This window comes from Rhagoletis pomonella, unplaced genomic scaffold, assembly GCF_013731165.1.
Source record: "Rhagoletis pomonella isolate Grant_MI unplaced genomic scaffold, Rhpom_1.0 Rhpom_scaffold_00012, whole genome shotgun sequence".
Classification (NCBI taxonomy): Eukaryota; Metazoa; Arthropoda; class Insecta; order Diptera; family Tephritidae; genus Rhagoletis; species Rhagoletis pomonella.
The window spans coordinates 20939986-20952557 of NW_023458566.1; the positions used below are offsets into that span (position 1 = coordinate 20939986).

At 36.2% G+C, this 12572-nt stretch overlaps 4 protein-coding genes across 4 annotated transcripts in view; 3 read left to right on the forward strand and 1 right to left on the reverse strand.

Annotated features, from left to right (window-relative positions):
• The first annotated feature begins 793 nt into the window (after positions 1 to 793).
• On the forward strand, positions 794 to 3554 carry LOC118747482 (proton-coupled amino acid transporter-like protein CG1139). The gene is made up of 6 exons (XM_036481532.1): positions 794 to 1248; positions 1393 to 1579; positions 1670 to 1924; positions 1995 to 2365; positions 2442 to 2617; positions 2699 to 3554. Exons 1-6 carry the CDS (start codon positions 1058 to 1060, stop codon positions 2944 to 2946), a joined length of 1428 nt encoding a protein of 475 aa, XP_036337425.1. The 5' UTR covers positions 794 to 1057; the 3' UTR covers positions 2947 to 3554.
• A 2236-nt stretch (positions 3555 to 5790) lies between these two features.
• LOC118748055 (nudC domain-containing protein 3) lies at positions 5791 to 7056 on the forward strand. Its single transcript, XM_036482348.1, has 3 exons — positions 5791 to 5982; positions 6043 to 6599; positions 6668 to 7056. Exons 1-3 carry the CDS (start codon positions 5882 to 5884, stop codon positions 6946 to 6948), a joined length of 939 nt encoding a protein of 312 aa, XP_036338241.1. The 5' UTR covers positions 5791 to 5881; the 3' UTR covers positions 6949 to 7056.
• LOC118748056 (nurim homolog) lies at positions 6940 to 8144 on the reverse strand. The gene is made up of 3 exons (XM_036482349.1): positions 7709 to 8144; positions 7438 to 7608; positions 6940 to 7378 (listed from the first exon to the last, which is right to left on the reverse strand). The coding sequence occupies exons 1-3, from the start codon at positions 8033 to 8035 to the stop codon at positions 7115 to 7117; spliced, it is 762 nt and encodes a 253-aa protein (XP_036338242.1). The 5' UTR covers positions 8036 to 8144; the 3' UTR covers positions 6940 to 7114.
• Positions 8145 to 11181: 3037 nt separating this feature from the next.
• Positions 11182 to 12572, forward strand: part of LOC118748059 — a gene marked incomplete in the record, with an annotated part of 3308 nt that continues 1917 nt past the window's right edge. The window contains 2 exon segments of the mRNA XM_036482352.1: positions 11182 to 11533; positions 12433 to 12567. Of these exon segments, the coding sequence (XP_036338245.1) occupies positions 11261 to 11533; positions 12433 to 12567 (408 nt within the window).

Genomic DNA, 12572 nt, shown 5'->3' on the forward strand with positions numbered 1-12572 from the left:
AGGTAAATAAGATTTCATTTCAAGCAAAAAATCCGCACTTCGTTGGGTTACATAAGGCGTCACTATGCCATCACTGCATGCCTTTTACAGGTTAGGTTAGGTTAGGTTGATGTGGCAGTCAGTTCAAAAGACCAATTCACTCAGACCTCTCTCACTTAGACCATTTTGATATCACTGTGAACTACGGGAACCTCAGTGACTATTCTCCATAGAACCATTTTGAAGCTCTTATGAAGCGTAGGGTTGGTTTTATTCCTACACCGAATAGTTTCGTAAGAGAACTAAAAAGTGCCTACCTCTTTGACGGGTTGGATGGTCTCAGCCCACTGGAATATTAGGGTTCCATCCAGACTTTTTACTGCGCTTTAAGTGGTTTTAGAGAAACTGAAGGTGGTGAATCCCATCAGGCACTGCCACCTATTTAATCATATCTAACAAGTAAGGTTATGCAATTGATAGATCGCTTGGTATTTTCAGACAATAATGCCGCATATTTTATGTATTTGTTTATTTTAATTGCAATTACATTTTTCACAGAATTCCTCGCGTTCTATTGCTCTGAAAGCCACGCGTATGTGGACATTTGAATATTTCAGCGTCTGCTTGTGCACGGGTATGTGCTTAACGTAATATACATACTACATACATACATACATACATATATGTAGTTTGATAGTTGAATAAAGCACTGCGACCAGTAGGTCTATTGTGCCCCATATATGTATGTATGTATGTAAGTACTTACTAATCTATATACGTACACGTATGTATGTAAATTTGTGTGTGATTATGCATCCAAATATCTGCTATATTTTAGTTTTTCTTAGCGACAATTAAGTGAAAAAACGCGCGAACAATTTCAAGCAAATTTATTGTGTTCTTTTTTTTAACCACTTCTCAAGCTCGCTCTCGCTCATTTGTTAATTCTGTAAATTTGTGTAGTCTGCTAATTTTAGCTACATACTAAATCAAATTGATCTGTCTGTGAGAGAGGAGTGTGGATTTGTGGTTCGCTTATTAAAGTGTGCTCCTCGAACGTTCAACCAGCGATTTTACGATGAGCAAAAATGGACACAGCAATCCGACATTTATTGGCGACAGTATTGTCAGCGACAAGCCGGCCAACAAATATTCACTGGAGTTAGCTGAAAAGGGTGGTGCCAAGTCAGCGAGTGTAGTGGCGTCGAAGGATGCTGCCGCGTATGAATACAATCCCTATGAAAATCGTGAGGTGGAGCATCCAACGACGTGAGTATAATGAATATTTTAAGTGGAAAAAATCAAAAATGCGAAAGTATTTACGTACCGTCAAAGTGCTTAAATAACTAGAAGGTTAGATTTTTTCCCTAAGAAATGCATCGTTTTTTTTTTGTTTTTATTTCATACACACAGCAATTCGGAGACGCTCTTTCACCTGCTGAAGGGTTCTTTGGGCACCGGTATTCTGGCTATGCCGAATGCTTTTCGCAATGCTGGCTACATAACAGGTACCATAGGTACCGTTGTCATTGGCTTCATCTGCACATACTGCATTCATCAGCTCGTTAAAGCCGAGTACGAACTATGCCGGCGGAAAAAGGTTTGAAAAAAAAAAAATAGTCTCACACAGACAGCTGTTCATAGTACGTTTAATATCTTTATCATCAATTGTTTTTCCTCCCACCCTAAGGTGCCCAGCATGAACTATCCCGGCGTTGCAGAGAATGCGTTAATGGAGGGCCCGCCCTTCTTTCGCAAACTGGCACCCTATATTGGGCACATCGTCAACACTTTTCTGCTGATCTATCAACTGGGCTGCTGTTGTGTTTACGTCGTTTTCGTTGCCTCAAATATTAAGTCCATTGTTGATTTTTATTTGGAGGAGCCTGTCGATTTACGACTATGCATGGTGATCATTCTGCTGCCGCTGATTCTAATCAATTGGGTAAGTTTCCAAAACGATTTATTAACTAGTATTAAGTTGTTCCGTTACTTATGAGATTTCTATTTCACAGGTCCGCAATCTGAAATATCTAGCGCCATTTTCCACCATCGCCAACGGCATCACCATGGTGTCTTTCGGCATCATCTGCTACTATATATTCCGGGAGCCCTTCACCACCGACGACAAGGTAGCTGTGGCGCCTTTTGCTGGCTTTCCACTTTTCTTCGGTACGGTGCTGTTTGCACTCGAGGCCATTGGCATCATTCTGCCGTTGGAGAATGAAATGAAAACGCCGAAAAAGTTCGGCGGCAGCTGCGGTGTGCTCAACGTAGCGATGGTGCTGATTGTGTTCCTTTACACGGGAATGGGTCTCTTCGGCTACTTGAATTATGGCAGTGAAGTTGAGGGATCAATTACATTGAATCTACCATCGAAAGATATGTAAGGAGATTTAATGCATTTTAGTTTTTTTTTTTGAGTTTTGAGTTTGTGTTTATAAAATCTATCTTGCGAACAGTTTGGCCCAATGTGTAAAGGGAATGCTGGCGTTTGCGATATACATCACACACGGGTTGGCGTGCTATGTGGCCATTGATATCACATGGAATGATTACGTGGCGCAGCATTTAGGACCTCAACGAAAGAAACTTTTCTGGGAATACGTAGTGCGGACGTCCATAGTTCTGGTGACATGTAAGTCCACCTATTTAGCTGTGTTACTAAGACACCACTTTTTCACATTTTTTAATATGATTTTTTCGTTCCTTTTCGCAGTCCTTTTAGCCGTTGCCGTACCCAATCTGGAACTCTTCATTTCACTTTTCGGCGCGCTCTGCCTCTCAGCGCTCGGTCTGGCTTTCCCAGCACTTATTCAAATCTGCACTCATTGGTATCACCGGGAAGGTGTGGCCAAAGTATGGCTCCTGGTCAGCAATTTTGTGCTCATAATTGTCGGCATACTCGGCCTGATAATCGGCACATCCACCTCACTCTCGGAGATCATTGCCACCTTCTTCAAATGAGCGCCGCTGCTGCATTAGCGATATTACACAAACATTCTAATTGAATCCGTGATATTTTAAGTTACTGTTTCAAACATAATAAAATACTAATTTATTGCAAAGACAAGTATTATAAAGCAGGCAAAAAACCTACATATGTACATACATGCACATCAATACATACATATGTATGTATGTATTTTTCATATTGTTAAATAAACGCTTTAAAGTGTTTTCAACTAAGCTAAGTAATTTTCGCAAGCTGTGAAATTGCAATAATGAGTGCTCCATCGATTCGACAATAAAAACATAAATTTTTGATATTGTTATATAAATCAAATGGTTAGGATTTATAAGTTATTAAGCAAAATTGTTGCCATTTTTTATTATTGAATAGAATGTAAATAACATAGTTTATACAAATATTAGTAAAAATTATTCTAGAACCAATTTAAATACTAAAAGATCGCGATATTATAAAACATTAATGTGCGTGCCTTCAACCAGCGTCGACATTATTTAACTACATATGTACATACATATAAAGTAACTTTAATAAATATGTATATTTTAGTATTTATGTACAAATTATTGTAAAACTAAAGTAAAAAATTTCTTTAAATTTAAAAATACTTCAGTAAGTCTTTTATTTTTTACTATACAAAACAGTTTGTTGCTTAAGTCTTTCGTTTCCATGCACCCAATGCTGCCAGCAGAACTATCCCATACATACATACATACATACATGCTATGTGCAGTAGCGAGCAAAAGTGTGGACATCTCAAAACAGCGATGCTCAAAATTTTCAAAAAGCACGCGCCCCACTACATTGAAAACACCGGCAAGTTTTTTCGGCAAATTGACTATGCGAAAGTAACAGAAGCCAAGTGAAAACAGCAACAACATGCGTACCCACTCGGACTTGGTTGCTTCAAAAATATAGAATTTTAGCCTTAGTAAACAAATAACGTGTTCATTTTTTTGGGGCTGACGTAAGTAAATTATGTGAGCTTTATATATTCCAAGAAAAATCTTTACTTCATAACGCATTCAAATAGAAGTTATTTATGTTCTAAATGCTCGTATTGGGCCAGCATGCATGCTTCGGTTCAAAGTGTGCGCGCGGTATGTGACGGCGCACTTGCTATATATACATACATATCATATATCATTGACAAAATTTTTCGTATGACTATTGTCACAATTACTGCGCCTGCAACATTGCTTCGTCATTGTCACGCACTCAGTGTGTCATAACGATAACAATGACAGTTGTCATCATTAGAGCGCTTAAAACCAAGTTGCGGCATAGTTTTAGGCGCAGTAGCAAAGACAATAGTCAGCAGTTGAGTTTTGTCATTGGCTTGGGAATAGAGATGTTAAATTTAGCTGATCATTTGTTTTTGGATTGGGAAATTTTTTGGAAATCTTATGAATTTTTATATCACCGTCTAAGCGATTTTAGATTTTAGAAAAAAGCACGCCAGTCGTTTCTCTTCTGAGCCCACGAACGCCAATTGGAAATGCCAAGTGAAGCCAAGTCCTTCTATACTTGGTCTTTCTAACGCAGTGGGGGTCTCTCTCTTCCTCTGTTCCACCAGCGGGTTCCAACCCGTCGGCGCTATTTTAATTCGCTGCTCTATGTCCATACTCACACAGCTCATCGTTCCATCGCCTTCGGTATTCGCCATCGTCAACGCGTAAAGGCCCGTAAATCTTTCGCAATATCTTTTTCTCGAATACTACAAGAGCCGCTTCATTTGGATGTTGTTATTGTCAATGCTTCCGCGCCATATACCAGCACGGGCATGATGAGTACGCCTAAGAGCATGCTGCATTATTTAATTACGATGAACGGGTGAAAATTTGCAGGGTGTACACGGCGGTTAGTCTTTTTTGCATTCCATTTGAAAAAAAATGTTATGATGAGTTTCCAAACATTTTTTTCTGCAGTGTGAAAAGCAATTGCATAAGATTTTCAACTTTTAATCATTCTGAAATGATACCAGGTATAGTAATAAGAGCGATAAAAAAGATTTGGCACTATCTAATTTTAAAATTTGCTTGAAAAAAATTCTATAAGATAGCTGAACGTCAAGAAAACTAGGAAAATAGAGCGAGAAAGCTGTTTTATTACCACACCTGGCATAATTTCACCATGCTTTTTAATGAGATTTTTTTTTTATTTATTTGTGTACACAGTTTTGCAAATGATGGTATTCGGCGCCGCTTCAAAAAAATAGCCCACATCGGTTCAATTCAAACCATGATAAAAATATAGTAAGATAGAACCGCTGAGAGTCCCTTTTAAAATTCTTGACGTTTCCAAACAATTTAATTTTTAAATTTACTCACAAACTCACACACACATTTTCTTTTTCAATCTCCAGCAACAACAATTTCGAACAATTTCATTTTTTTATTTTCACTTTTATATGATTTTAAAATGTTGGCAAACTTCAAAAAAAAAATCATGGCCGACAAATTGAGAGAACGGTTCTACCTTGCTATATTTTTATCATGATTCAAACTACCCTGCCCGCACTCTTTTCGAGGAGAACTCTTTTTGGAAACAGTTAACAGATATATTTTCTACTAAGCAATTCATAATAATTTTTGAGCACATTTGGTAGGGTGGGGATAACAGAATAGAACCGAACTTGCATTGATAAATTGGTTGTTAAAGAATAAACTATATTTTTTTTAAATCAGTGGCACATACTTAATAAGGTACCAAAGTATAAAGAAATTTTACGTTCTTTGCTAAAAGAAAATACGTTTCAGTTTCTCCAGGCGAGTAACTGTTGTATGGGAAATCCCAGCTTGTAATGGAAAACCCTGGCAACACTCGCTGTTAATATTTTTATTTACCCAAAAAATCGAACACTTCACGCTATTCGTCACTTTTGTATAAAAGATTCACGTATTCCAAAACACATCTAAAAACGAGTCTACAATGGATTGCTTACGCACAGACGCAATATTTATGGAAATTCTACAGCAAAGAAAAACAGTAACTGGGTTTCTTGATGCCGTTTTTGGATTCCTGCGAAGAAAGTAAGCTTATATTCACAGCTAACAAACTAATAAAAAATTTAAATCCTTTTATTTTTTTAGTACCGACTTCTACTATATTAAAAAGGACCCAAATGAAAAAATTGGTTTTGCTAAAGGTTTGCGTGAGCAAATTCTTTTCGGTGCTATGCAACGCTATGATCCAGAATGTAAGTTGAACAATCTGACGGCTGAAAACACGGAAGTTGATGGCATGTTTGCGCCACCAGCCGTGGAAGAAGTTGAAGTAGAGACGGATGAAGTACAGATGGATTCCGAAGAAGCTTCAAATTCAATGCACCCAGCAATAGACATCAAAACTAAGGCAACACAAAAGAAATCTCAAAACTCGGAGTTTGTACCCACAGACTACAAGAACGGCTCATGCTTTGCAAAGTACTGTTGGTCGCAGACATTGAGTGAAGTGGAACTACATGTTAAATTGCCAGCAGAATTAAATAGTGCTAAATCGATATGCATTGATATAAAGCCTGATCTGATTTCCGTGCGGAGTCGAGCTAATCCCGCCGAAATTCTCATAAATGGTCAGATTAGCAACCGATTTAAGCACAACGATGCTGTGTGGACTATAACAGAAGGAAAACTAACAATAAGTTTAGGTAAGTAGCGAACATAAGTAGTGTTTATATTTGAATAAATTGTTTAATAAAGGTAATAAATATTTCAGATAAAAATAAAGAAATATGGTGGGAAAAGTTCTTCACCACAGAAGATCCGTTAGATTCCAAGAAAATAGATTGTGAACGATACATAGATGAATTACCCGAAGACTCACAAGCGGCAATACAAAAATTGCGAGTTCAGCAAATGGAGCAGGACAGTTTAAATACAGAACATGTGACAACTGACGGTGGAAGCACTATTGAGCGATTACGCACAGCATGGGATGCAGAAGGATCACCATTCAAAGGACAGCCGTTTGATGCATCTATGGTTAAATTCAGCTAATTATATCAGAGACCTTTATTTTGTTAGTATAAAAACGTAAATGTGCATAAATACTATATTAAGTCTTGTAAGATTATGATTATAAATAGATGTGATAGAAATAATGAATTTGTGCTCGAGACTACTTTAATCGAATATGTCGTAGGATATGTGTGCGATCTCCTCATTAATCGTTTTTGAGCTCCTGTACTTTGCGTTGAAACTGGTTGCGTTGATAAACTACGTCATTACGATCGGTTGACCAAGCAAGGAACATATAAGTCGTCAGTAGCAATGCCAACAAGAATCTATCTATGGTCATAAGGTTTGTGGCCCACAAGATTACGCTTAAGCCAACAAATGATGGATGTCGTACATGGCTGTACAAATGGCGCAATCTGAACGATTTGTATGCGATTGGCTGCGCGTAATCCTTCAAGTCATAATAAGCCTAAAATGGTTAAAAATGTGAGTATAATTTTTAACCCATCATAAAGCTATGGCCAATACCTGCTTCACTCCCAATATTTCTGGCAGATCCATTATAATACTGCCTCCATATATTATCATCCAAGCAAATCCATGTACTAAAGAAAATGTCCACCACAACACATTACTAGACGCCACATCCACCTGCCAAAGGACTATGGATTGAGCAGGCAACCAATGTCGTATAAGGTACTGCGTACAAAATTTGTAAACAAATAGATACATATATATATACATATGCATGGATTAACATAAATAACAAAAATAGATAAGCGTATGATATCATGCATACATGTAAACTTAACGATGACGTAAGACAGTATATTGAGCGTTCTGCTGCGGCCAATCCAACTTTGTCCAAAATACTTTTTACAAGGTCAGATTTCATACAACTATGTTGTAATATAAATCCAATTATGTAGAGAGTGTCAAACAGCATTGGTCCGTAACTTGTCTCCAAGCGAGACTTGTTGTCCAGCAAGTTAAACACCCAAACATATATTTTCGGAACGTTTCTAGGACGCGACAAGAAAAACATCAAAGATCCTACAACATAAAATGTATACGCAAAAGCGACCAACGATAGCATAAAAACCAGTAATTGTTTTACAGATGCCATGATTCTAATCTAAATTAGTATTTTGTTTAAACAATACGAGTACGATGTTATCCAGCGCAATGAAAAATGTAAACAAACCACAAGCTATTTCGATTTTGATAGAGTTGCCGGGTTCCCGTTACAGTTGTCGCTTTTTAATCGATGGTAAAAATTCGATAATCAAGTAATCTGCATTAATAGGGGCGTTCATAAAAAGTGATAAAGGGATAAATTGCTTAATGTATCAGTTTACCCGCATTCTTACATGAATGCACCTTGGTAAACAATTGGATAAAATTGTTTATTATTTAACTTATATGGCTAGTTACGTTTCATTCTTACCTCGTCTATTGTGTTCATTTGCTTTTTATGTGTTCGTAGCAAAAGCGACCACCTGGCAAACTGTCAAGGTGTAATTTTCATGAAATCTATGCATTTATACACCAACATCGTTTGATAAAGAGACAAACTTTGTTTGTAAGTTTTTGAACGAGTTTTTTGTTATATGTTGATATTGTTGTAGGCTAGTCGATATACTTTTCCATGTGCAAGAAAAACACTTCTTCTTCACTTCACCGTTATGTGAACAAAGTTATAATACCCTTATGCACAAGTGTGCTCGGGTATAATAAAATATTAAGTTAAATTATATTTAAATTGCTTATTATAGCAGAAAAACGTTATCATGGCGGCACAGAGAAGAGATTTTCGTTGACATTTGCGTTCAACTCAACGCAGGGTTGCACGGAAAAAGTTCAATGGCTAAAAATATCAAAATATTTGCCGTTAAAATGTGTTTGTATTGTTTAAATTTACATTCAACATTTGGTTGAACGGCTTTAGCCATTTAACTTTTTTTCGTGCAACCCTGCGTTGAGTTGAACGCAAAGTTGAACAATGCAAACACTGCTTTAGTTTCTGCTCTGATTTGTGGCGTCAGTCTCGATGTTACCCATTACGGTATAGTATACAGTAATAAAGTTTTTCGCAGTTTTTCAACAATTGGTCCCCAAGGGACTTTTGGGTTGTGTGCAGAGTTTTCGTTTTGCGCGCACGGCAACACTACTGTGGGGAATTTTTCCTCATGATTAGAAAAAGGTCTTTCCGAGGATAAAATATATATGATTGTGTTATTTTTGAACAAAATATAGGTTAAATATAGTACCAATGCTTAATTAAGAATAATATCAATAGTTAAGTACATAATTAACGCTTGTGTTTCTATAAACTGGAGACTCACATCGTATTCTCACGAATTTATCAAAGAAAATTCTTACTTTCCGAATATGAGTCTATATGCAAAGAGACTCCAATGCCTGCCACCGCATCCGCCCAGACCGCTCATTAAGCACACCCAAGTTTGAGCGGAACTCCTCAAAAATACTTAACATCAAAGTGTACAATGTCACAAATGTTAACCATACACACATACAATAGCAATTGCTATGAATTGCTACCGTATAAATTCAGGTCATAAGTTCAGCCAACACATCCAATGGTCCATTACCCGGAGCTGTTCCAACATGATGAGTAGATTTAAGTGAGCCTCATATGCCACTTCCTGTGGCTACAAGCTGGATATCTGAATATTGGAAAATAAATAGCGGTTATTTCTAAAATTATAAGAAAAGTGTTTGTTTGCAAAACTACCTGTGCCACTCTGCCATAGTACGGTTGTTGCTCCCTTTCATACCACAGTAATTTTGTATGCAACTCTGAATCAGCAAAATTCATGCTCCTTCTCTTTATCAAAAAATCTACCCCGAGGAATACTCAAAAAGGTGTATTACTGTATATACTGTGTTACCAATGAATAACGCTCGTGCCTTTTTTGGGACGAAAAACTGAATAATCCTGCTAAAAAATTCCGTTGCGCAGTATCTCTATCTATCAGTCTTTTTTAAAGCAGTTTTTCAATAAAATAAAGGAATTTCTGGTACCATGTGTGCCTGTTTTATACCCTCGCAACAAAATGATACGGCCTAACAAAAGCCACCAAAATCCATATTTCTAACTTTGTACAAGATTAAGAAAAAATTCTACAAAGTTGAATAACGACGATTCACTAGCTTTAAGTTTATTTTTGGTTTTTTGGTTTGCTTACAGCGTCACGCATTTCCTTCCATATAATGTTGCTAAGCTCGACATATTTTTTTTTGTATGGAAGAAAAAATAACACCGGAAATTATCAAATATTAAGACGAATTCTTAGCAATTTATTATTATAATTTTATACAGGATACTTCGAATTTTTATAAAAATTATAATTATAAGTATGTGAAAATTTCATGAATTCCTTTACAGAGCTTGAAGTCTGTATTTATATGGTGGTATTATATTATTAACCCTCTCGGAGCAAAAAATCGGCCGCTGATACTAAAATTCGGAAAATTTTTTTACCGGCTACTTTTTGGCCATTGATTTCAAAAATACCATCAAAAATTTTGTAAAAATCTTAGTTTTACCGTTATTCAGCGTCCATTATATTGGACAGAGCTACTCTAGATTTGTAAACAGGAAAGTGATATCAATAATTTTTCTTTTTTCCTTTTTCAAAACTGAGAAAAATATTTAACACTTTTTTCGGATATAAATTCCACCGAAAAAACATGAATTTGTTCATACATATTACACTACTCAATATCGCTTTTTGTGACACTTTTCTCTTTTGTGAAAAATCACGGTCAACTGCATCCCGAAAATACATACAATAAAAGAAATACGATACATAAGAATAATATACTTTTCTCAAAACAACTGTCATTTTTAAAACAAAAGCTCTTATTTAAGAAAAAAAGAGCTTTAAGTACAAAAAAAGTTTGTCCAATATATTGGACGATTGTACTGAAAGGGTTAACTAGACTAGCGTGTCTCAATTGTTTCACATGATTGTATGTATGTATGTAAGTCAAATATTTTTTCGTATGGGTGCAATATTTTGTGGAAAGAATCAGTATCCATATTTGAAATCAAAAAAAAATATATAGATGATACTGCAAAAAAAGTATAGATCCGAGCGTTACCCATGAATGAACAATCCGATCTACGCCATTGTACGCAAGCAAGCTTTGTACAAATATAGCAAGTGGATTGAAAGCGTTTGCTTCCCAACACTCTTCTTTCAAATTCAAATGACAAATATTTATGTATTTATGTAAGTAAATGAAAATCAGTTTGAATTTTTAAATTATTATTTTTAAACATATATACATAAATTACATACCCAGCGAAACTCGAACTTGACCAATGTCTGAAGTGGGGGAGCTAAGCAAGGAATTCGATTGTCTACTACAAGAATTAGAATGTGTTGTTCAGCGTTTGAATTTCCGTGAGAAGTCCATTGCTACCGAATGGATCAGAAAGCTGAAAAAGGAAAATTCATCCTTAGAGGATTTAAAATTGCGGTTAGATTTTATGGATTACTTCGTCAATTGTTGGAAGTGTGGAATTTTTAGCTCAGAACCTTTTAACAAAGTACCGCAGCCAAACGTTCCTTTGCAAAAGTTACGATACTTGCTGGTAAGTAAAATACGCACATACAATACACAAGGTTTGTTCGTCGAAAATCCAGCAAGAATTATCCAACACTCAAAATATCAGAGAGTAAGAAAAAATTCTCTCAAATTCTCTCTCATGTTGAGAAACTTGCAAATTTCTGCACGAACGGAAATTTGCAGGAATTTGCAAGTTTCGCTGCCAGCTGGCGTCCACGGTTGCATTTCAAACATAAAAAATTTTTATAGAATTTTTAAAATTCTTTCGGATGGCCAAAAACAGGATATACATGTATATTTCTTGTTATTCTGACTTTCTTTAACATACATTTCAATTTCTTCATCGTACTAGCTGTCGGGTTTCTTAAATCGACGCTGGTTGCAATTGCATTCCGATTGCGAATACCATTTTTTTCAGCCGAATTAAGTTCAAATCATTGGAATTAACTAAATTAATTATATCAACTACTATTTACTTCCTTTTTTCATAAAAAAATCGCTCGTGTTTATAAATTTTTAAATTTAACGAACTAATTTATTCAAATTATTGTAGACAAAAATGCAACCATGCGCCACAGCCACATGTTTTTCGTGTTTGCAAATTCTTGCTGGCAAAATTTTTTCCAGCAAGAATTTGCAACTTCTCTCCAAGAGAACTGTCACTTTGCTCTCACAATTTTTGAGTGTTGGATAATTTTTTGGTCTGCACGAACGCAATTTGGGCAAAAATCGTGATAATTCGTACAAATTCGTACAAATTTTTTGCTCGACGAACAAACCTACACATATGCTAGCTAAAACCTTAACGATAAATATGTTTGCTAATTTGGCATGCCATTTAAGTAGTGAGGTGTGTTTTCAATTCCTCTTTCATTATTTGGTACTTTCCTTACTTGAATAATTATTAATTTTTACTCACTTTAGCCCGCCGACCATAAAATACGCAGCATCGATGAAACTTCGGATGAGCAACGGAAACTGTATGTAGAAGAAATGTTTGAAATGATGCCCGATCGAGGCGCCTTTCTCTCTGATCAACCGGTGCCTTTGGATGGGACATTCTT